The sequence below is a fragment of the Thrips palmi genome, unplaced genomic scaffold (genome assembly GCF_012932325.1).
Source record: "Thrips palmi isolate BJ-2018 unplaced genomic scaffold, TpBJ-2018v1 HiC_scaffold_8, whole genome shotgun sequence".
Lineage (NCBI taxonomy): Eukaryota > Metazoa > Arthropoda > Insecta > Thysanoptera > Thripidae > Thrips > Thrips palmi.
Genome location: NW_023144635.1, coordinates 2,575,143 through 2,598,818, shown reverse-complemented (window position 1 = coordinate 2,598,818; position 23,676 = coordinate 2,575,143). Strand labels below are relative to the sequence as shown.

The 23,676-nt window shown below is 66.4% G+C and overlaps 1 protein-coding gene across 1 annotated transcript in view; it reads right to left on the bottom strand.

Moving 5' to 3' along the window:
* Positions 1-15,981, bottom strand: part of LOC117653310 (nascent polypeptide-associated complex subunit alpha, muscle-specific form-like) — a 34,492-nt gene extending 18,511 nt beyond the window's left edge. Inside the window, exon 1 of the mRNA XM_034398915.1 lies at positions 15,592-15,981. Coding sequence (XP_034254806.1) covers positions 15,592-15,646 — 55 coding nt within the window. The 5' untranslated portion in view covers positions 15,647-15,981. The remainder of the gene's footprint in view (positions 1-15,591) is intronic.
* Positions 15,982-23,676: the final 7,695 nt, after the last annotated feature.

The following is a 23,676-nucleotide window of genomic DNA, read 5'->3' as shown; positions in this document are numbered from 1 at the left end:
GAGCGATTTGAAGGCCTTCTCGGTGAGCGAGCAGCGGGCCCGCTGGCCGCGTCGCGTCTCGTCACGTCACCGGCGGCGCCAGCGCTGGCAGGCTTGCGGGGGCTGGCGGGGCCTGGCAGCTAGGGCCGCGACAAATGTGCCATCCACTCAAAATAAACAACCCCGCGCGCCAATTAACACGTGGACCACTAATAACGATTCGCCTGGTCGTGACGGACCGCGTCGCTTTGTCTCGACGCAAACGAATCGCTCCGGGGCCGCGGCGCGGCGTCGCGACGCCCAGCTTGAGCCTCGCGACGGGCCAGCGGTCAACAACAATCCAACGAAAAGCGCCCGCAGTGGACTTTCATGTCAGACGGGGGACGCCGTCGAGGGGCCAGGCGAAGCACGGGGACGCCCTACAACAAATGGAGCCACATGTGACGCCGACGTGCGGCCATGCTATATCCGGACCAGCATCGCCGCGCCCAGGAACGCCACGTCGGCACGCATGCACCGGGCGGCGGGGCGAGGCGCGCCAGGAGGGGAGCACCGCGCCGCGCCGCCCTGGAGGAGGCAATGCAGTGCATCGGCACGCAAAGCAAACGCAATTCGAGGCACGTGACGCCGGCGAGGACGGGGCGAGCACCGCGAGGGGCGGGGCTGGCCCCTGGCCGCCCCTGGCGGGCTTGCCTACCGGTAGCTTCTTCGGAACCGCGCGGCCACGACGGCGTCCTCCGCGTCCACAAAGGCCGCAGTATCCACCCTCGCCGGGCCAAAGTAGCCGTGACGCCGCCATTGTGCGGACGCGCGGCATGAACGGGGCGCGCGGCCTTATTACACGTCACCGACGTCACCGGGGCCGCGAGGACAGGCCCACATCAATGGGGGCCTTGTGCGCCTCGAGCGCGCTGACACCGAGATTAATTGGCCCTGATGAACAGCCGCGAAACACTCGGAAAAACTAGCGGGCGGCATTCCCTGCAGCAGCACAGCGGACGGGGCCTCGACCATTAGGCCCCCGAGCGGCACGACGGCACGGCAGCCAACCCTCGGGCCCCATCAGATCGGCCGAGTCCGGCAGGGTGACGGCAGGGGGCGAAGTCACCCACTCGGCCACCCACACGCCACGCCGCCATGCGGTCGCCGCCAAACTGCCGCCGCCACCGCCAGCCTTCGGTCGAGGGTCCTAAATTATACAGCAGCGCGCCACCGCCAGTCAATAGAGACGACCGCGACACCCGGTAAAACCCATTTCCCCCGAACACTTTGTACTAGCGCTGCGTGTTCTCCGCCTCCGCCCCGACCGGCACGCGGGCGACGAGGGGCGGGGAGGCGCGGCGCGGCGCGTTCCCCGCGGAGAGAAAAAGCCAAGGGAAGCACCTGCGGCGTGTCCGGCAGCGAGGCACGCCGTCAACGTTGTTTGTGTTGGCCGGCGCCCCGATGACAGACGAGCGCCGGCGTGAGCGCGGCCCGCCAGGCCCGCCAGGCCCGCCCCCGCAGCGTGCCGCAGCGTGCCGCAGCCACGCGTCGATCTTCATACCGGGCCAGCAGGGCCAGCAGCCTCATTCGCCGTCTCTCTCGCACCAGCACAGCACGCCTCGTGCGCGAGTGCAAGAGAGACGGGGTCCGGGGTCGCGGCGCTGCTCCGGCCAGCCAGCCAGCCAGGCACTCTCATGATTGGGACGGGACGCAGGACGCACGGCGAGCCGGCCGGCCGGCACTTGAGACGCAAAAACACACACAACGGCGCTATATTATTTTCAGGGCAATTTTGCCGACGCCCAGTGCAGCGCCGCGGCCGTAAACCATTTCGAGCAGCCTGGCCGCGCCGCGCCGCACCGCGCAGCCCAGAGGCCAGTAAATTTTCAACAAAACTACGGCAGCCGCAGCATCGTCCTCGACGACCGTACCATCGCGCCGCGTCATCCCGACAGCCATTTTATAATCGGTAACGTCGCGCCGCGGCCGCCGGGGCCGCCGCGGCCGTTGGCGGCGAAGGATTAAATTCTAGACCGACAATGCCTCGTAAGTCGCAACGCCGTGCAGTGGCGCGCAGCCTCCCGGTAAAGCACGCGGCGCGGCATGCCGCCGCCCGGACACTGTACTATACAATGCCCCGCGGCCCGCCGCTTCTCAGCCTTCCAACCACCTCGCGCATCGCACCTTGGCGAGGAGGCTTCCGCGGGCCGCGACGCTCAAACGACGCGCAGCGTCGCTGGCAGCGCGTCGAGGCGCCGCCGTCGAACGACCCATCTCGTCGGCGTCTGTACTTCTTGCCCCCTCCCCCGCCGCCGCCACACATCAGTCGGGCCCTCTGCAGCCGTTCCCGCCGCGGACCGCGACTAAAGTTGAGCGTCGTCACGAGACGGGGTCTCGTTTGAGTCATCAGGTAACACGTGTAAAGCAAACGAAATGTGACAGGAAAAAGAATCCCGCGACGCGCGGCCCGCGTGACTCGGTGGGGGGAGGCGAACGACTTGGCGCGGATTAAGCTGTCACGAGACTGTACGGGGAAAATGGACCTGGCGTACGGGGCGTACGGGAAGGGGTGGGGGCACGCCGGCACGCCGCGGCGGGCGGGGCTGTACTAAAGGGACGATGGATACTTCATTAAAGGCGGCACCAAAGGGGCAGTGACTCCGCTTGCTCCGCTGCAGCGCCACGGCCCGCGGTCTGCCAGTGGCGTGGCATGGAGGCGAGCCCCGAGCCCCGCGGCGCCCCGCGGCCGGCACGCTTATCAGCCGCGGCAGCAGCGGCCAGGAGACAGGAGCCACGCCAAGCAGCGTCAGATAGGAAAAGCAAGCCCAGGACTGCCGCCGCGGGGATTTGAACCCGCACCCACGGCGGCGACGATGCGACTACCGGCTCCACCATGACGATAAGGACCGCGACGACAGTGGCGGGCTGGCGGTCCTGGCGTGCACCCACCGGGACACAGACTACTTGCGTCAAGAAGAATGCGGTCCACGACGGACACGCCGGGCCAGATGGCGCAGATGGCACGCACGCAGCGAGGCGTGCGAAGCGCGCGAAGCGACGCGCGGCGAGCATCCAAGCAGGTGGCGGACTTGTTAAAGAAGACATCTACAAAGGGCGACAATTCACCAAGCCCCCCTCCCCCCGCCCCCAACCAGAAATCAGCCCCCTTCCCCCTTCCGCCGCGCCACCGCGTCGTTACATAATCGGGGCCATCATTTCGGCTCAAGCGGGGCAGCGGGGCAGCCGGGCAGCGCGGCGGAAGAGATGGAAGAAGAGAGGAGGCTGCCAGAAGGAACGCGCGGGGGGCCGAGAAGCCGCGAAGAAGAATCAGAAAGAATCGAGCCACGAGCAAAGAAAGCGCGCGCCACGCGTTCGTTCGCTCGCGTTCTCGCGTTCGCCGCACGTGAGTCGGGAGGAGGAGGAGGCTGACGTCAACCGGTCATGTGCCGCGGGCCGCGCAGGCCGCAGGCACCGACACAAGCACCAAGGGGTACCAGTATCCATGCCCGGCGCCCGCCTGCCAGATTTAGTGGCGGGAGGGTGCGGTATACACCTGTCATAGCCGCCCCGCCCCGCCCCGCCCCGCCCCGCCCCGCCCCGCCGGCATCAAGGGGGTGTTTGTTGCGCAGCGCGGCCAACGCGGACGGAGCGGACGCTAGCGGCGGCGGCGTGCACACTGCGCACACATTCCGACATCAGATGACGGTCCGCCCGCTCCGCGCCCGGCCGGCCGGACAGCTGCTCACTGACGGCGGGCACGAGGACGAGGAGGGAGGGGAGCGTCACAACACACGCACGCCGCCATTAATCGCCCAGACAGATCCAGGCCACTTTTCAGCTGCCCAGCCGGCCGCCAAAACGCCAAGCGCGCGTCAATGCAGCCAAAGGTGCAACACAACACGGCCGCCTGGCCCTCGGCCTGGCCTTCCCCGGCGCCGCCAACAAGTCTGTGATTTACAAAGCGGACGCGAGCCTTTTCTACCGGACGAAACAAAAGCCCGGCTAACGTTCTCGCCTCTCGCCGCTAGAAGACGCCACCGGCACCGTGAAGAAGCCCCCCTCCGGGTTCCGCGCCTTTTTGCCTTTTTGCCGCGCACTGTCTCTCTCTGGCATGGCGCACGTCAAAGCGACCGACCGACAGATAGCGCCACAGATCACACTAAACGGAGCAATCACGGAGGGAACACTGCCCCCTCCCCTCTAGCGTTTCCCACCGCGTGGGGTCCGTCAACCAATCGCAACGCGCGGAAAAAAAAATTCCGCGCACGGGCTGCTCGCATAGAAACCGGCGCACCATCCAAACCCCAATGACCCGGCGGAAAAAAGCAAAAGCACAATTCATGTCCAGTCGACGCACGCACGCACACACACGCCACCGTTCTTCAGCACGTGACGGCCATGTGGACGTAATGCCCCACAGTGCAGCGCCGCTGCACCGGGTCATGGGCACAACGACACGCAGGCACGCCAGCCAGCCCGGACGAGCGGACCGGACGAGCGGGGCTAGAGGACTCCAAGCGGACCGCGCTATGCACGACCGCTCACTCGTTTACAAACGTTGGCGAGATCATTCGGATTCTGCGAGGAAAATCTCAGATACACTGGTGACAACAGGCACGGATCTCAGGGGAGGGGAGGGGGTATTGCCGCCTAGGCATGCCCTTGGCTGGGCCGCTTCCTTAGGAAAATCCTCGATCCGCGCCTCGGCCACAAACATAAGAATGGCGACCCCACGAGAAATGACAGTGGAGTCGCCCGGCGGGACTCATCCGCGAAGGCAAGTCCCCCTCCCTCCACTGGGCGTCGCACCGGTCAACTCTCTCGCGTGACTGCAGGAGGACACAAATAGTGTGGCGCGCGGCCGCGGAGGACGCGGAGAGGGCCGAGAGGCAGGACAACAGCCTTTAGCCCTCCCGGAATGCGCCCTTTCGAAAAACGGCGCGTTCGCCGCGGTGCTCCCCCACCCCCTCCACCGTCTGTCCGACGGTGATTCAGGCACCTGCACTCGTACCGTACTAAACGCAGCGTCACTCGAATCACCGCGTCCTATCAGTCGAATCTCCGCCACACCGAGACCGCGGCGGCCGCGAGGCGGGCGCCACTTACAAAGTATTGCCAGGATGACGAACCAAAACGACGTCGCGGCTTCCGCGTCAACGCCCCGCCCCGCCCCGCCAACGAGCCGGGCATTATGCACCGTCAGACACTATACTCACGCATACCCCGCCGCGGACAGGCGAGCCGCGAGCAGTTGCTACCGGATACCCTGCAGGCACCCAGCAGACTGACTCCGAGAGTCGTTTTCGTCGCTCTCTCGCACCTGTGCGGGACGCGCTGTGAGTGCGAGAGAAAGGGAGCGCGACGAAAACGACTCTCCGAGTCAGTCTCGAGGTACCCTGTCTACGGTGCCCTCGCAGGAGCTAGTCACACCCACCTGCTCGGCCGCCACACTACACTGCCATGTCTACACCCACTCCACTCGAAGCGAGGCGGCAGCGCCCCGTCCGGCTGAGACCATAAGCCGGCCGGGCCAAATCAAAGGCAGCCCGAATTGATGAATCGGCCCTCTGCCAGGAGGAGCGATTCCGGCAAAGTGATCCGTCGCTCTGTCTCACTCGCACACCGGACATTCCGCGAGTGCGAGAGAGAGAGAGAGAGACAGCGGCGAGGCCACTGCCCGGAATCAGTCTGGTGCCGCCCACTCGATGCCCGGGCCACCTCATGAAAGCCAACGGCATGGACCCGCTGGCGGTGGGGCCGGCGGGGTGGGGCGCGAGGCGAGAGTACCGGTCGAAGGGGGCTGCTTAAGAGAAGTGCTAATCTAGTTAGTGCGGCCACGGCGGCAGTCCCCCTCCCCTCCACGTACCGGTACCGCCACGCCCGGGGCCGCCGCCCGCCGCCCGCCGCCCGCTCAGTCTCGATGAAACGCCTCCAGCCCAGCGCGACACGGCCAGGACCGCCACAATTCATTAACGGTTTTCCACGAAACGGAAAAAAAAACGCGGCACAGGAAGGCGCTTGCTACGAACACCTTTGGCAGTGGCGGAGCGCCCGAATAACGGAAGAGGGGGAAGGGCAAAGCAACCGCAAAAAGAGGCGAGGGGTGGAGGGGGAGCCCGCTCGCCACGGGGAATATCACTGCGATGTCATACATAAAACTTTCACTCGTAAGGTCGGCCGGCGTAGCGCGCGCGAAGTCCGTGCCGCTCCACGACGGGGCGGCGAAGGGAGGGGTTGGCGCCGGGGCTGGGGGCGGCCGGGGGCGGCCGGGGGCGGTCGGGGGCGGCGGGCCGCGCAGTCTCAGCGATTCACTGCACGAAACTAGTCGGACGTGCAGCACACGGCGAACAGCCCCCGGCCGGCCGCGGAAGGGAAAAACAGGAAAGCCCGGAAAACGTGAAAAGCGGGAAAAGGAAAGCGTCTTTATCGAGCCGGGCCAGCGGCAGGCTGCGGCGCTGATAAGTCTTTCTAAAAACACAGCATTAACGGCACCGAGGCGCGGACAAAGGAAGGCCGAGGCGGGAAGGGAGGGCTAGGCTCGGCGGAGGGCCGCCCGGCCTGTCACCTTCTAATTAATCGCAAAAACGACGAGAGCGAACGGGACGAGAAACAGGACGCGCGCCAGGCAGGCCAGCGCCAGCCCCTCAGAATCCGGGGGGCCCAGTACACTGATTCAGAGGGTTGTTTTCGTCGCTCTGTCTCTCTCGCGCTCTTGGCGGGGCCCCGTAAAGGTGCGAGAGAGACAGAGCGACGAAAACAACCCTGAATCAGTCTACAAGGAGGACGATAGCGCCGCCACCGGCAATCCGACGGAAATAGACGCGACACGGCGACGCGGCGACGCAAAGCACGTAAATTGGACAAAGCCCGCGGGGCGGGGCGGGGCGGGGCGGGGCGTATCGGTATGCCGGCCGGGTCGCAGTGATGAATCGACGCCCCGCCCCGCCCCGCCCCGCCCGCCCCGCCCCGCCCGCCCCGCCCCGCCCCGCCCCGCCCGACACTCACTCCCGGCACGCCCCCGGTGCACCGGGCACTGCGGGCACCACACCACCGGCCCATACAAATGCCGGCCAATTTCTCGGGTACGCGACACCTCGCCGATTAGCGCTGGGCAAGCGACACGGCCTGCTTCGTGAGCACTGCGACGCGAGGATGCGCCATCGATCTGCGGGCCCCGCAGGGGCAGGGCCCGGCAGGCCCGGCAGGAACGCATCCATCCTTAATCAGGGCCTTGAGTGCGATTGAGCGTCTCCCACGCGAGGCCCCGCCACGGCTTGCAGTGTGGATCCCGCGGGAACCCGCCCGGGGCGTGGCACTGCGGGGCACTGCTGGGCACTGCGGGGCTCCGCGTAGCGTGGCCTGGGAGGCATGCAGGTGCGGCGACCGCGGCCACGACGACCACCAAGACCGCACGCAGAGACTCGGCGGACGAAAGCGGACAACCTTTGTGGGATTTGGCGCGACATCCCCCCGGACTACGGCGGGGCGACGCGGAAGGAAGGACGCCAAAGGACCCGGACCCCCACCACCGCGGCCCACTGGGCTGCATCCGGCCGGCGGGCCTGGCCCCTACCTCAGGGAAGTCCCCCCACACAAGCCCAGCACGCCCAGCACCCACAGGGCCAGCGGCCCCCGTAACAACTCACAGCCGCCCCCGCCCGCTGCCCCCTACCCACTTCGATTTTCCAGCCACCCCCGGCAGACCCGGCAGACGGGGGCAGAGGGTGCAAGGGCGGGGGCGCCGGGGGCGGTCAATAGGCTCAGTTAGACAACCATCGGCAAGGGGGCGGCAGGGGAGGATTCCAGAAGTTGCGGCTGGAGCCCGTCGCAAAGCCTGCATCAGCAAAAGGGTGCCGACGGTGTGCCGACGGTGTGCCGACCCTCGCCCCGGTCCGACCTCATCCCCACACCACGGTCACCGCGGACCTGCCAGATTCAGCACGCAGCCGGACCAGCCCCACACCATCATCAGCATGCGGACCCCCCGCCCCGCCCCGGCCTCGTCGCCAAGCCACACGCAAAAACAATAAGTTGTAGCAACAAATATCTTTGTTCATTTTGGCAAAATCAGGTCCCAAAATCAACATGGGTACGTATTCGTTGGCGCAGCCAAATCTTTTTTCCGCGCAAACCCACGGTAACGCACCAGAAACGGCACATGGCTCCGGAGGACGGCGGCGTGCAGAGCGGAGCAAAGGCGGCCAAATTTGATTTGCGGAACCCGGCGCCGTGGCGCCGTGCCTCGGGTCAGCCCGGCCCGGGGCCGCGGGGGGCACAACAAGGAGACCATGGCCTTCTCCAGCGCGCACACGCCCAGCCGGGATAAGGCCTTGCGTCTCATCAGCCCGATAGAATTATGACAACGAGGTGGGAATGGAAAACCGGGGGGGGGGGTTGGGGGGGGGGGGGTCGCGGCCTTGGGGCGGCGACGGCTCCAGCGGGCTCTGGAAACTTCCGGCCCGAACCGCCTCCCTCCAGCCCCTCCCCTCTCCGGCCTCCGCGGCTCGCCCCGCTCGCCCTGCTCGCCCCCCGACGTTACAACTACGGACCCCTCCCCTAACTACTCTCGATGACGGAGACAAACTGAAGCACCTCCCTCCGCACTCCGCAACCTCCCCGGCGGCACAGGCGCCAAAGTGCCGCCGCCGCAGCAGCAGCAGCGGCACCTCGTAGGCAAATCAGCGCGCGAACTCGAGCGGCGGGAAGCAAACGTGTCCGCGAGCGAGGCCCGGAGGGCTGCGTGCACAGTGTGTGCACAGCGGCCGCAGCGCGCGACGCAGAGCCGCGCGGCGCCTCGCGTTTGGACCAGAACGGACCCTGCGGCCGGTACCTGACCCGGCCACGCCCCACCCCGCCCCGAGACGTGCGAAGGGATTAACTCGGTGACCTTGGCCACCAACTTGGCGCCCAGTGTCGCTTTACCACCGCGGGCTGGCTGCCCAAGGGGCTGACGGCGACGGCACTGGCGGCAAGACGCGGCAAGACTGGTTCCCACACAGTGCGACCGTCGCCGTCCCCCTCGTGAGATGTCACGTGAGAGGGACAGAGCGACAGAGCAGCGTTCGGAAGAACCAGACAGAGTACAGCACCCCGTCATTGGCTTACGTTAGCCAGCGCTCAGCGTCCCGAGGAGGCGCCAAACGGGGCGTCGGCGAAGACACAGCGCTCGGCCGTGCGACCGGCAGGGCGACCGCCCCTCTTCCAAGAGACACGCACCCCCTTGCTCTTCCACCGCGGGCCGTGCACCAGGAGCATGACGCGGCGTCGGGCCCGGCCAGAATGCGTGGTCACGTCGACGCTGCCTCCGGTGGCAGACCGATTCCGAGGGTCCTTTTCGTCGCCCCGTCTCTCTCGCACCTGTACGGGACACCCCACGAGTGCGAGAGAGACAGAGCGACGAAAGCGACTCTCGGCATCAGCCCGCTGGCTGCGGGACACATGTCATTACGGAGGAAGTGCGGCGGGTTCGGGAGAGAGAGGGAGGCAGACAAACACGTGCACCAGTGCAGCGGGCAAACGGCACACTAGAAAAGACTACAAAGGCGGCCGCTCGATCGACTTGCAGCGCGGCGCGCTGTCCACCACACCCATAATTGCGGCAGTGCAGCAAACTGCCTCTGGGGGGTGCAGCCCCCCCCCCTTTTCTCTCCGGATACCCGCATCGTGAAGCACAGCCATTCCGATTCACACTCAACCAAACGGCCAGCCCCCCCCCCCCCGGACGGATATTGAACTCTTACCCCTTCCCGCGGTCCGTTTGTCCGTCCGCGGGCCAGCCGGGCCAGCCGGGCCCGGATCAAGGGCTTGGCGACGAGCTGCCGGAGCGCTGCTAGCCGCGTGCCCATTCGGATTCCCATTCACACCGCCAAATAATTAAACCGGCGCGGCCTCGGCCTCGTGGCTCATCGTGACGGCCGCCCCGCCACGTTATTTCTTCCGCGCCGCGCCACCGGGCCAGGGGGTGCCAGGGGCCGCTTCCGAAGACGACGTTCGTCTCTCTCGCACTCACGGGGCGTACCGCAGGAGACAGACAGGTGTCTTCGGAATCAGCCCTCCTGGGAAGCCGCCGATAAATAATATTCGTTCGAGGGTTGGACTCGGGGCGGGCCGCCGCACCACGCGGGTGGCAGCCACCGCGGCGGAACGGACGCCCGGCGGACACAGGCAGACGCCGCGCGGCGTGATCTAGCCGGGGCCGGGCCGAGCGGTGCCGAGCGGAGCCGAGCGGAGCCGAGCACAGGGCCACAACAAGCCCCGCCGGGCCCCACCGGACAGGCCGAGCCGAGCCGGGCCGAGCGGCAGCGCACCGCGGCCGACTCGTTCGCGATGAGCGCGACTACACGCACGCCAGGCCGCCAGGCAGGCACGACACGCAAAGGAACGGACCCGGACGTCGGCGCCGACCGGGCACGGCCGGGTACGGCCCGCACCGAATAACAAACACGCCCGAATTAATTTCATCAGAGGAGGAACCACCATCATTACAATAACGACCGCCATGACGCCGCGACGCGGGCTCGGCCGCGCGGCCGCCAGCGAGCACCAAAACAACGGCCTTCGCCGCGTCCACGCCGTCCGCCGCGCCACGCTACAAAATGCAGGCCAATAGGACTGCGCGACAGTGGCCCCGTGACCCGGCAGGCCAGCAGGCCGGCAGCAGTCATGAGCACCGGGTCACCAGAGCGCTGGTCCGCGAGCGCGGACGAGGACGTCACAGGGGCGCAACCCGTCCCCCCCCTCTCCCGTTCATTAAGACCAGCTCTCTATGGCCTCACTTCCACTCCACGCGAGCCGCCGAAAGGCTGAGAGCCACGCGGCCATGCATAAGCAAACGCACCCAAGCCATTCGCACCGGTACATATGTACACGTACGAGCGCCATTTCCATATCAAGCGAAGGCGTGCTGCCAGCGACCACCAATCCGCCGCCCCCTTCACGTCAAACAAACGCCGAATTTCGCGCGGGAAAAAAGTGCGCACACAAGGCGAGCTGATTGAACGGACGCAGTGCCACCACACAGAAGTATACTTGACGAAAATTCCCGCCATGCGCCAGTGGCGAAAGGGTTGCCATTGAAACCTCAGCCTGCCTACTAGGCAATACATGATACCCCGGCTTCGCTATCCAGGAGGTTACTGGGGTTTGGCGACCCCTTCCACACCGGTGCACGGTAGGAAGTTTTGCCCACTCATGTGGCAGGACTGGAAGGACGTGCGAACATGCACACCGGGACGGCGGCCGCGTTGTCGTCCGTGTCCGCGCGACGAGTGTGTCAACGCGTTTCCGACAAGCTCCGCCTCGCCGACCTGCCGTAAAGCCCCACACCGGAAAATACTTGGAAAAGGCATTCGGCGTTTGTCGCGAAGAGCGCGGCGGCGAGGCGGCCTACTTCACTTCCTTGTCCATCGGGCCGCCCCACGCCGCGCCCCACGCCGCGCCCCACGCCCACCACGCCGCGCCACCTCACGGCTATCAGCCGACCCGGCCGTCCATAATGAAGTAAACAAGCGCCTCTACGGGCGCTAGAGGGGCAAAAAAGATGACAATCGCGCGATTTGAACCCGCAACCCCAGCCTTCACCGCGAGCCGAAATGCCCCTCCGCTATCAGCGCGATCAATCTTCGCGCGGCGAGCAAGGCGGCCGGGAGGGGCGAGGCGGGCCGGCGGACCCACGATGTAGCTCGGCCTCTTTCTGTCCCCGAGGCGTGGCGCGGCGTGGTGGTTGGCAGGCATCGCCAGCATCGCCGCCCGAGTTTCGACAGAGTACATCCCGACCGCCGGGGCGGCCAGGGGCGGCCCAAAGCGGGGGGCAGATAAAGCATCACGGAAATCGAGAAGGGGTGACACTACACGTTATCGCCGAGGACCACGATAAGGCCCCAAAGCCCCAAGGAGCAACATCGCCGTCGTCTCGCACAGCCGGCCGACTCGAGGTCCCCGGCGGCCGACGCCTCGGACACCTACCTGCCTCACACCCTCGTTCGCCACGCCGGGGTCTCCGTCTGGGTCTCCCCGGCTGCCTTCGCAGAGGCGTGAGAGACAAACGCCCAGCTGGGCGGGGCGGCCCCGGGCCCAGGCCTCCCAGCCCTGCGCATAGATAACAGGTGCAGCCTGTCTGGGGGCGGGGGAGCGCCCCTGGGACAGCCGGGCCGGGACACTCCAGGTTGACGCACTGCAAGACCGCGCCGCCGTGCGCAGACAGACGGCGCGAGGCAGCCCTGCGCCCCCTGCTATGCAATGCGTGCACTGCGGAAGGACGGGGGAGTAATGCCTGATCCCATTCCTGACGCACCGTCTCTGACGCAATCTTGACGAAGTGCTGACACGGCGGCGGTCCAAAAGGCCGGCCGTCAGGGGGTGCCGGCCGGGGGCTCGCTGTGCGATACAGAGCCGCGCCCCGCCCCGCCCCGCCCGCCCCGCCGCGCCCCGCCGCGCCCCGCCGCGCCCCGCCTGCCGGCCAGCCCACGGGCGCTAAACATAGCGCTCAGGCGGCCAGGCCAAAGCCTCGGCCGGGCATTCCCTGCAGGTAACAAACCCTTCCAGAGTGACGGCGACACGCCGGGTCCACGAGGACTCGCCCGTCGGCACGGAACACGACGAGCGGGGCCTGGGGCCGAGTCTGGGGCCCGGGGCACGGCGGCGGGGGACGTGTCGCGTCGCGGCAACGGGTGTGTTTGTCAAGGACCGCACCGCCCCACACTCGGCGGAGCCCCATCCCAGCAGCCAGCCAGACAGGCAGGCGGGCAGACCGAGCAGCCAGCCCGGAGTCGAGTCAACCAACCCCCGCGGCACGGCAACAATGTCGCGCGTGAAATCCAGTCATCGGATGACAGCGACGTGCATGCGCGCTCACCGCCAGTCTGCCGCGCACTTCCTCGGAAAGCCTTTCGGAACCCGATACACGCAGACTCGACTGCGGGCCGCGTCCGTCCGTGGAATGGGGGCGTGGGGGCGTGGCAACGCCCAGGGGCGGCGCAGGGGCGGCGCAGGGGCGCACCTGCCTGCGGCCTACGGAGCGGACCCGATCCCAAACACAAACAACGCCACACGGCCCTTTCTCACCAAACGTCAAAGCCGCCTGCACTCGGCCGAAGCCCGACAAGCGACTCAGACAAGGGCTCACGCCGGCTCACGCGCACCCCCGGTGACCCGTCCCACTCCCCTCCCCCTTCGGATAGCAATTAGACTTTCAACACCGGCTGCAACCAGGCAGCATCAACCGCTATATCGAATTACTCCGCGTCCGTCCGGGCCATTGGAAAAATAAACACCTCGCGGGTCAACGCGCGGGCGGAAGGAGAAGCAGAGGGGCTTGGACTTCCCCTCGGCTTGGCGGCGCGGCGCGCTCGGCGGCGAGGGAAAGCCGACGCGAGGCAAGCGAAGCGAGGCCGCGGGGACACACCTTCCACCTTCGCGGCGACAACGGGCTGTACCTCCGCGCGTACACACTCGTAAACAAAAACAAAAATTCGCCGCGCCGGCGGACCTGAAGCGAAGCCGGCGCCCCCCACCGCGGCACGGCACGGCACACGCTGAAACATCACTTTGCAATACGTTACCCTGCCGACAAGTCCGTGTCACGGGCTCTACGAGCACGGCCGCGCGGCGCCGCCGGGAACTACCGCGTGGAGAGCCCCCCTCCCCCCACCTCCACAACTTCCTGACCCTTCCCCTTTCACGGGACCCAAGCACGCACGCTTGTTCCTCTTTAATACGAGCGCTGGAAAGCTGGAGACCTAGAAAGCTCTGGAACGGCACAAAGCACCGGAGAGGCCGACCCGCCCGGCCCGCCGTCGCACCAAGGCAAAGAGTTTCCGAACACTGCCAAGAGAAAACCATTTCCAATTATGTTTTCGCGTCATCGTTTTTGGCAAGTTTCTGGCGGTCCAATTTTTGTGGGCCCCGTGATGGCACGGCCAAGGCCGCGCGATGGCTTGCCGGCGACGCGGCGACGCGGCGCACGACACCGAGTACGAGGAGGACGGCAGGGGGAACGGAACGGAACAGCAATGTGCGAAGCGAGGCGGCGGAGACTTCGCGACGGCCCGCCTGGCCTACAGTGTACAGTAATCGTCATGCCGGTCGCGTTATGCAAGTACCCAACCCCTCGAGAGGCGGCAGGGGATGGCCTGCGAGTGACGCAACGCCAAATCGTCCAGTCCAAACTACTCGAGATAAAAATAGCCGGACATAATCGGCCGCGTACGTCCGGCGAGGGAAAGGAAGCGGCGACACGCGAAATGAATGGCACGGCACTGCAATCCAACGAAACAAAGTGCAGCACGGCGGTGATTCAATTCAACGATTCAATGTCGGCGCAACAAAGTGCAGCACGGCGCTAATTCAACGATTCAATGGCGGTGCAACAAAGTGCAACATGACGCCGATTCATCGATTCAATGGCGGTGCAACTAAGTGCAGCACGGTGCAACAAAGTGCGGCTCGGCGGATTAAGATTACAGTGCAGCAATCAGCGTGATTAGGCTCTCCTGGCGTGTCGCGCCGCTCGATGCTCGACACATAAATATCACGGCGAGCAAGTCGAGCCTTCCTGCAGGGCCTGCAGGGCATGCCCGCTTCCGTTATCAACGAGCAAATACTGCCGCGGACCACAGCCTCGATGCGCAGCGCGCAGCCTGTCTCTCTCGCACCCCGGCGGGGCGCCCCGCGAGTGCGAGAGAGACAGTGCGGTGACGCAGGCACTTGTCTCGGAAGCGCTCTGCTGTGCAGTGCAGGCGCCCGTAAATCTAGCCTCGCGTCACGGCGAGCAGTACCGCCACCGCCGGGCCGACGCGACGAGACGGCGGCGAGGACCCGGCCCGGCCGATTCCCTCCCAGCCTCGTTTCTCCGAGAAAATGGGTTCCGCCCCGCCGCGGGCCGCGGGCTGTCAACCGGCCGTCACCCACGCCGAAACACCGCCAGGCAGTTTCCAATGAGGCCGGGCTCGGCCGGGCCGGCCACCACGGCCACCGCGCCGCGGCAAAGACGTGGCAAACCGGCGTAATGAGAAGCAGGAGGGCCTTCGCGGCGCGACGCGTCGCAGCACTGCGCAGCCACCGGCACGTCGCCCGCCGGCACTACACTGCCGTCGCTGTCCCCTCGCACCCACACGGGACGCACCGCGAGTGCGAGAGAGACAGGGCGACGAAAACGACCCTGCGGTGCCCTGCGGTGCCCTGCGGCAACGAGGCCGAGGCGCCGTGGCGACGGAAGTGACGCGGCGGTAATCGAGGCACTTCTGCTATCCATAATGCCGAACCGAAGCAAGCCGGCGAAGCGTTCGCTACTCGAAGCTACGCGAGCGGGGCGCCGGGCTGGCCGTCTAGTCCTGGGCGGAGCTGTCTAGACGCGGCCGGCAGCGCGGCGGCAGCCTCAACGCCAGAGACAACGTGTTTGTTGAGGCCGCGGCTTCGGCTTCAGCTTCCGCGGCGCGACTTCCGCGGCGCGCACCTGCAGGCCATGCACCGATAACCGCAGGCCGCGCCGCCGCCCCCACCCTCCGCGTGTTTACTGTCACGCGGCCCGTCACGCACGCCACGTGACGGCCAGCACGTCACGCACGTCACTCCTGCGTCACGCCCGCCGGCACGTCACACACACGTCACCGGGGAGAAGCAGAAGACACTCACCGCCGATGGGCAGCACGCGCCACCTCGTCTTGCGCTTGGTCCCCTTCTTGCCCATCCTGGAGCTGGTGTTGTTATGACAGGCCCGTGGTGGCCGTCGTCGTGCCCGGTGTCGCTGCTGTCACCGCCACTGGGTTGCGGAGGAAGTCGTCATCCACTGCGGTGCCTGGCCGCTGGCTGCCGCTGGCACGTCACTGAACAGTGTGCCGGCGCCGGTGCCCTGCCGTGCGCGGTGCGGCGCTGGGCCGCGCTGGGCGTGCGAGTCGTGTCGTCTGCTTCCTCACTGCGTGCTCCCTGCACTGCGCGGCTCGCTCGGCACGGAGCACCCTCGCCGTCTCCGCGCACTCTCCGCCCTTGCCTCCGCTACCGCTCACACCAAACTGGCCAGAGGCTTCGTATCGAGCACATGTCCTGCCCAGTGCCTCGCCAGCCTTTCCTAGTGCAGCGGCCCGAACGCGCGCCGAGCGCCGCCCGAACGGCCGCCGAGCCGCCCGAACGACCGGGCCGTGGCGAGCCGAGCCAGCCCGCCAAAAGACCGGCCGGCTCGAACGGGGCGCGCTTCGGGCAACGGGCGGGGGCGGGCCTTTGGCCTGGGGCTTGCCGAGGGCCTGGAGCTGCCTGGAGCTGCCTGGAGCGGGCCGAGATGGGGATGAGGTTGAATGAGGAGCGGGTACCGTTCGGGTAGCCAGTGTACCGCGGGCCGTGGGGGGCAGGGCTGAGCGTGGTGGGGTGGGGTTACCCGGGCGCACCGCGGCCCGGACGGTGAGGTCAGGTCAGGCCTCGCGGACCCAGCTCACCGCCAGGTTCACCACCAGGTTCACCACCAGGTTCACCACCAGGTTCACCACCAGGTTCACCACCAGGTGGGGTGCTGCCGGCCCAGCCTGCCAGGCAGTGCTGGGCAGCCGTCTCGGCGCTGCGGGGCCCTGCCCCCTGTTCCGGCACGTTCACGTCGAAGTGGCCTGCGCCGGGCTCGGACGAGTACTGGCCGAGCGCAGAACGCAGCCGCCGTTGCACTGCGTTGCACTGCATTGCACCCCGCCCCCACCTCCACCGCCTCGCAGCCTCGCACCTTTAATGACACCTCCGATTGCCCGAGGCTGCCCGCGGCCCTCTGGCCCTGCCAAGGGTTGCGTCCAAACCGGCAGGCCACGCGTTGTTGTGCCCGCGGCGCCAGCGCGCCAGGCCAGGCGTTTTGAAAGGGGTTGTCAAGCCGTCGCTGCCCTCGAACTGTCGCGGCGTCGCGGCGTCGCACCCAGGGGCGGAAGGGGCAAGCCCCGCCGGAGGACGAGCATGCCCGCGCCGAGCTTGGCGTCGAGCAGGGCGAGCAGGACGCACCGCACCGCTCTGGTGGTTAGCGTCGTGCGGCTATCTTATTAGCGGCGGTCCCGCCCCACCCCGCCCCGCCACGTCCCGCCTCTCTTCCTCCTGCCCGGTGGTCTGCCGCGGGTCTGCGTCTTCGGACCCTGAAAAGAGCACCCGGGGAAATGGGCGCGTAAAACGAGCCCCCAGAGGAGGGTCCCGGGGGACTTGTCCTGATTTAGACCCCGGCAAAAAGGGCGCAATCCTGTAGGCTGCGCGCAGAGGCTGCGCCCAGAGACTGCGCCCCTCGCCCAGCAATCCGCCAGGTGAGAGTTCAATGCCGCGTTAAAACGAGTGGCCGGGGCCAAGGGGCGGGGCGAGGCGAGGCGGCGCCGAGGCGCGGTGGGGCGTGGTAGGGCGTGGTGGCCACGCCTGCCGATACGAGATCCGATCCGAGAACACAAATAGCACACCGGGCCCTTGCACTCTGTGTCATCGAGCTCCGAGATCTTGGTCCGGCCGACTGAAAACCACTGAAAACGCCAATCGAGCGGAGAGTCGCTCCGGCTGCGGACGCGTCGCCGTGCTGAGGCATGGCTGAAGCACGGCTGAAGCGTCCCCTTGACTTTTGCCATAGAGCGGCCCACGCTGTCCAGGGGACACGGGTTATCTGCTCCACTGTGCAGATAGCCTTGCCGGGCCTAGCGCGCCGCTCATCCCGAACACATCGCATTTCAAGGTTCACTTTCGCCGCACTAATCCGTTGATCTACAAGTCAACACTTGTAATACGCTGGGTTCGGAGTCACTCATGACGCCTCGCGGGCCCAGGTAAAACTATCTTAGTGGCACTTCACGAACATGCTACCGTCTAGTCTACAGAGCGGAGGTGACAAATCCATCCAACACCCAAACAGGCGAGGGAAGACGTATCGGGAACTTGCTATTGAATATTACATTACGAAAATAGTTTTCCATTGAAACTCATTGAAGTTATCATCAGAGTCTGTTTTCGTGCTCAGCAGATGGACTCTTCCGATACGGTGTCTTATTCGAGGGACGCGCTGTGCTTTGATGATCTCGCTCGAATGTCTGCGTCCGCGTTCGCTTATCACCGAGTTCCGCTCGGACTTGCACACCGTTCGAATTTACCTCGAACGAGGCCCCAAAAGCACGGATTAGCCCCAGCTAAGGTTGACAAAATAGACCTTTTCAGTCGTCGCCGAGTGAAAAACAACAGTAATTAAAAAGTCAGAAACCCCTAGTAACGTACCTTCTGGTTCCTGGCTTTTTGATTACTTTTGTTCTTTATTCGGCGGCGACTAAAAGGGTCTATTGTTCTGAATTTTCAGACTGCTTTTTTTTTTTCAACAACGTATCTGGAAATTTGGGAGTGAAGTAACCAGGCACTGTCCGGGCAGGTGGGACGGCTCGTGACTAGTGTGATCCGGCCTTTGTGGCTTGTTAATAAGGGACGAGAGAGAAACGGCCCGACGAGAAGCAACGCGAAGCAACGCGAAGCAAGAAAAAACTCCGACGCCGCCGTGCCATCAGGGACACGCGCGGAGCGGGTTCGCGTGGCATGGCGCGGCGCGGCGTGGCGCGGCGTGGCGTCGTTTGCCCGCGATATCGATAGATCGAATCGCCTTCCCCCATCTAAAAGTCAGAGGCCAGCCAGCGGGGCCGGCCGGGCCCGCGACGACGACGACGGCCCGCCGAGTGACATCCCGGGCGGGGCGCTGCGGCCGGGGCACTCTGCGCTCCACCCTGGGGGCCCGCCGCGCCCCGCCGCGCCCCGCCGCGACCCCCGCCCCTCCCGCAGGCCGATACCGAGTGGCAGGTCTCTCTCTCGCACTCACGGGGCGTGTCACCGGTGCGAAAGAGTCAGGCCGACGGCACCCTCGCTCGGCGTCAGCCTCCCGGGCCGGGCCGCGCGGCTAGGACTCTAGGACCCTGGCGTCACGGAGCGGGGCATGCTGTCGAATGGGTAGAGGCTCATCAGGCGCAGGGGGGGCTTGGCGTGGCGCGGCAGCGCGGCAGGCGTGCCCCGCCCCAAGCGAGCCCACGGCGCGCACGGCCTCGCAGCACACTCGTTCCGAGAGTCGCTTTCGTCGCTCTGTCTCTCTCGCATCGATGGGTCTTGCCGTGTAGGTGCGAGAGAGACAGAGCGACGACTCTCGGAATGAGTCGGCAGGCAGGCGACGACATCGGCGACATCCTCGTCCGTCAATCGTGAATAAATGACGACCGCGCCGCGCCGCCCGAACCGAGCAGGCAGCCAAGGCAGTCATCGCGCCGCGTCGCGCAGTGCGCAGCCAAAGGGCAGCCAGCCGTTAGCCATTCGGAAAGCCGTGTCAATTATTTGGCGCGCGTTATGAAGGCCCCGCCGGCCGAACCCTAACGGTCGATGGAACGAGAAAAAGAAATAGAAATACGGAGGGGCAGAAAAAGCGGCGGGAAGATTGCGGAGCGCGCTGCAGATGAGCAGCTGAGCCGAGCAATGTTAATTAAGTGTCGATTGTCCGCCTCGCCGCTGCGGCGCGGCACGGCATGGCACGGCGATGAAAAAGTGGTGCTTTTCCAGTGCGGCGAAATTGCTCGCATTCGAGGGGGGCGAGGCCACAACTGGCGCGGCCCGGCGCGGCGGGCGGGTCTGCGCGCCGCCGGGTTGAAAACAGCGCGAACCGTATTTTTCATCAAGACCGCATGCACACGCGATTGAATCCGGCCACCGAGCCCTATTATAATTTAACGAACGCGCGCTGGCACGAATCTATACCCAGTGGTATTCCCTCGGGACCTACACCCTGCGCCCTGCACCTCGCCTCGCCGTCGTCGCCTGGTACAGTGTGGTGGTGCCCCGCTGCCTCGCGGGATGGAGTGTGCTCGTCGTTGTTTTGCGGCGATCCGCAGCGAAGCAGCGCCTCCGAGTCTCGCGGCGTCTCGCGGCGCGGCTCCACCATTGACAGGTCGGCCGGCCCGGCGCCTGCCGTCGCTCTGTCTCTCTCGCACCCCAGCGGCACGCTGCGGCACGCTGCGGCACGCCCCTCAAGTGCGACAGAGACAGAGCGACGAGGCGATCCTTCGGAGTTCGGAGCTCTTGGCGGATGCAGCACACTGATTCCGAGAGTCGTTTTCGTCGCTCTGTCTCTCTCGCTCTCGCGGTGCGTTCCGCACGGGTGCGAGAGAGACAGGGTGACGAAGACGGAATCAGAGTGCAGAGGGCTCGGCGGGCCGCGGGGACCGTCGCGAGGCGAAGCCGCGAAGGGCGTTGACCGCCCAAGATCGCCTACCGTCGCGCACCGCGCACGCCCCGCACACGCACGGCATTCACAGTCTGGCGTGCGCGTCGCTGCGTCCAGGCCGAGCCAGGCGCCCCGCGGAGACGCGACTAGCAGTTAAATCGAACAATGCGCTCTCAGGGTTACAGTGCAGGGCTCTGCTCTGCTCTTAGGCAGAAGAAATGCTCTGAGGCGGGAGAAATGCTTTCAGGCAGAAGTTCTGAGCGAGCAGGAAAATGCTCATAGGCAGATATGTTCTGAGCGGGCAGGAGAGATGCTCTGAGACAGAAGAACTGCTCTGAACTCAGAGCCCTCTCTCAGTCTCTATATCTATCGCCAGCAACTGGGCGCACTCCGCACCGCGTCGCCGTGCCGTCGCAAAGGACAGGACACACTCGCTCACAAATAGAGAGGCTCTGATGCACTCGGTGTTACATGGTGACTAGCCGGCCGCCATGCGTGACCCCCTCTGGTCTAAAATATCCCGCGCCGTGCCGCGCCGCGCCACACGGACAATCATCTCGCCGCAGCCGCAGGTATATGCACAGTGGGCGCCGTCGTCTTGCCCCAGGTCGGGGGCAAAAAACGCAACGCGGGCAACGCGGCAGACGGGACGAAGTTAGACACAGAGGCCCTTTTATCTCGCGGCGTGCCTTGCTGCACCTGCATGTGACCGGGTTGCTCTCCCGCCTCGCGCGGCGTCCTTGCGGGGCGGGCGGCGTTCAGGGCCGCGGCGTCGGTCAGGGAGAAGGCCCTGTTACCCATGGCGGTGGAGGGCCGCCTCTCCGCCAATTAAAAGGACGCGGTACGCGACAAACAACGCGTGTATCGCCGTGTCCGCGCGCTGTTCGGCGTGTTTGGCTCGGCGCGGCGGGACCTGGGGCCTGGGCTGGGGCCTGCAGACTGGTTCCGCGCAGCGTTCCGTCGCTCTGCCTCTCTCGCACCTGTACGCGACGCCCCTTGAGTGCGAGAGAGGTAGAGCGACGAGAATCCTGTTCGGAACCAACCTGGCTGCCAGGCGCCGCGGTGCTCGGCACCACCCCGACCGGCCCGGTTGACACTTGAGGCTCGACACACCGGGCACGCGGCGCCCGGGAGGGGAGGGAGGGACAGGCGGAGCGGGACGTTGACATTTTCATCCGCCCTGCTCGAACCGCCGAACACTGCATGGGCCTGGTGACGGTGGTGACGGTGGTGACGGTGCACCGCGGCGGCCACGACCCTTCGCTCATGGCCGCACCCCAAGGGCCGACGGGCCGAAGGGAAAGGGAGGGCCCGCGCCGCCGAGGCTTCCGTCGCGTAAATTTAGACAGTAGGGACCGTGTTTGTGATTTAAAAGGTGACAAACGCCACCGTGGACAAACCTCGTGGCACGCGACCAAGTAATGCCCGGTAGCCAGCGAGCTGCCCCGCGCGGCCCCCGCCCTTCTGGCCGGCCTGGCCACCGGCCTGGCCACCGGCCTGGCAGTGCACCGGCCGGCGGGGAGGGTGGGTCCATAAATCAGGAGCGGCAGCAAAAGTGCACCGCACTGCACCGCAGTGCAGCGGCGCCCCGCGGGCAAGCGCAGATCGGTGGAGGGCGAAAGGACACTTACCCCTCCGTTGCCGCCTGAAAGGCAGGCGAAAGGCCACACATTGTCCCTGTGAGTTGGCAGAAAGTGCCACTTTCCTCCCCTCAGGCCAGCTCTCCATCGGCCACGCCACTGCTCGCGAGTGCAGCCTGACTGCCAGCTCGGTCTGCCCCGCCCTGTCCGCTGGAGCACCGGCCGGCTGGTGCAGGCTGGCGCATGCTGGCGCATTGCGGGAGGCCCAGGTCCCAGGCCCAGACTCGGATTCAAACTCAGATCAATAGGTTGTGGGCGTGGGCGGGCGTGAGCCGCGGCCCGGCGGGAAGGTGCAGCTGGGCGTAGGGCGGCCCAGCGGCCCAGCGGCCCAGCGGGGCGGAGGGCGGAGGGATCAGGGAGGGTTAGGGAGGGACACCAGCAGCGCCTCGCCGTCTCGCGGGTCGCGGCAGGACCGGGCCGGACCGGGCCGCCAGGCCGCCAGGCAGGCCGGTAGGCAAGACGAATGTGCCTGCGCGGACAGCGGGGCGCGGCCATAGCGGCGGCAAGGCGGCGGCGCAGCGAACCGCGATATCGCCCTCGCGGAGATGATGATGTAGTACATGACGAACGAGGCCCTCGCCCTGCCCAACCTGCCTGCAGCCCATCATGTTCATGCTCTGGGCTCCGGCCTCTCGGCCACCAGGCCAGGGCGGGCAGCGCGGCGATTCTCAGGACGCTCCCCGCCTAGCCTCGCGCGAGGAGGCCGAGCTCTCGGCCGCTGCGCTGGGTCAGAGACAGTTTTGAGGCCTGCGTCACATCTGTGACACTATGGGACTTGAGTGGCACGTCTAGGCGGACACCGACGGGGCGCGGCGGGGAAGCGCGTCTCGCGGGGCGCGGCGGAGCGGGGCGGGGCGCCGGGGTCCACCTCGTGGCGGCCTGGCGGCTGCAGACGCGCGCGACGATGTGACGCCCCACCTGCCGCCGTCACATGGGCCGGCCAAAAATGGCCGCCGTTGTTGCGTCACCGGGGAAGTATTTATTGAGCGGCTGCCGCGCTGCCGCGTCTCGGGAGTGCTCAGGAGCCAGTGTCCCTGCAGGAGCAGTGCGCCGGAAGCTGGGCCGGGGGCCGCGCCTCTGCAGCCTCGGCCTTCCCCTCCAATCACAGCTGCAGCGCCGTGCAGCGCACTCCGTCGCCGGCCATTCCCACCGCCGCCTTGTTTGTTAGTGCGACGCCGGTCCGGTGCACTGCGATGCACTGCGATGCACTACACTGCGATGATGCACTAGCGCTGCGCGGCCTGCCCGCCTCCCGCCCGCAGTCCGCGGCCCCGCAGCTGCGCCGATTGATAGAGGAGGGAAAAGGAGATTGTGTGCGTGACCAAGGACGGGAAGGAGAACAAATGTGGCCGGCTTAAAAATACTCTTGGCGGTGGTGGCGTCCCGCCCGGCCCCGCGCCGCCCCGTCCACATTCAGCCCTGCCGGCCCGCCGCGGCCCGCCGCGCTGCCGTGCCGTGGCGACATCCCGCGTGCCGGGGGCAGGGGCGAGGGGCGGGGCCAGGCGCGGGCAGAGGGAGGGCCTCCACCGCCTCCACCGCATCCACCGCGCCGGCCTGCCAGCGTGCCAAAGGACAATCGCTGTCACCAGCAACTTTCGCTATCGAAAACTTATCATTTTTCCTTCTTGTTCTCTAGTGGGGGAGTCCGTCCATCCGGGTGGCGCCTGCCGGGGCCTGGCGGGGCCTGGCCGGGGCCCCCGAGGCGAATGGCCTGAGTGAGTGCGTGACCGTGTTGATGTCATGCACGCTATCTGCAGCGTGGGGCGTTCAGCCGATTAACGACGGTTAATCACTCCGTTTCCCCGTGCCGATTGATTTTCGCGCAAAGTGACCGCACAAGTCGGCGGGCTCTTCCTCGGCGATACCCCGTGACGACTGGTTGGTGCAAACCGGGCGCGTTTC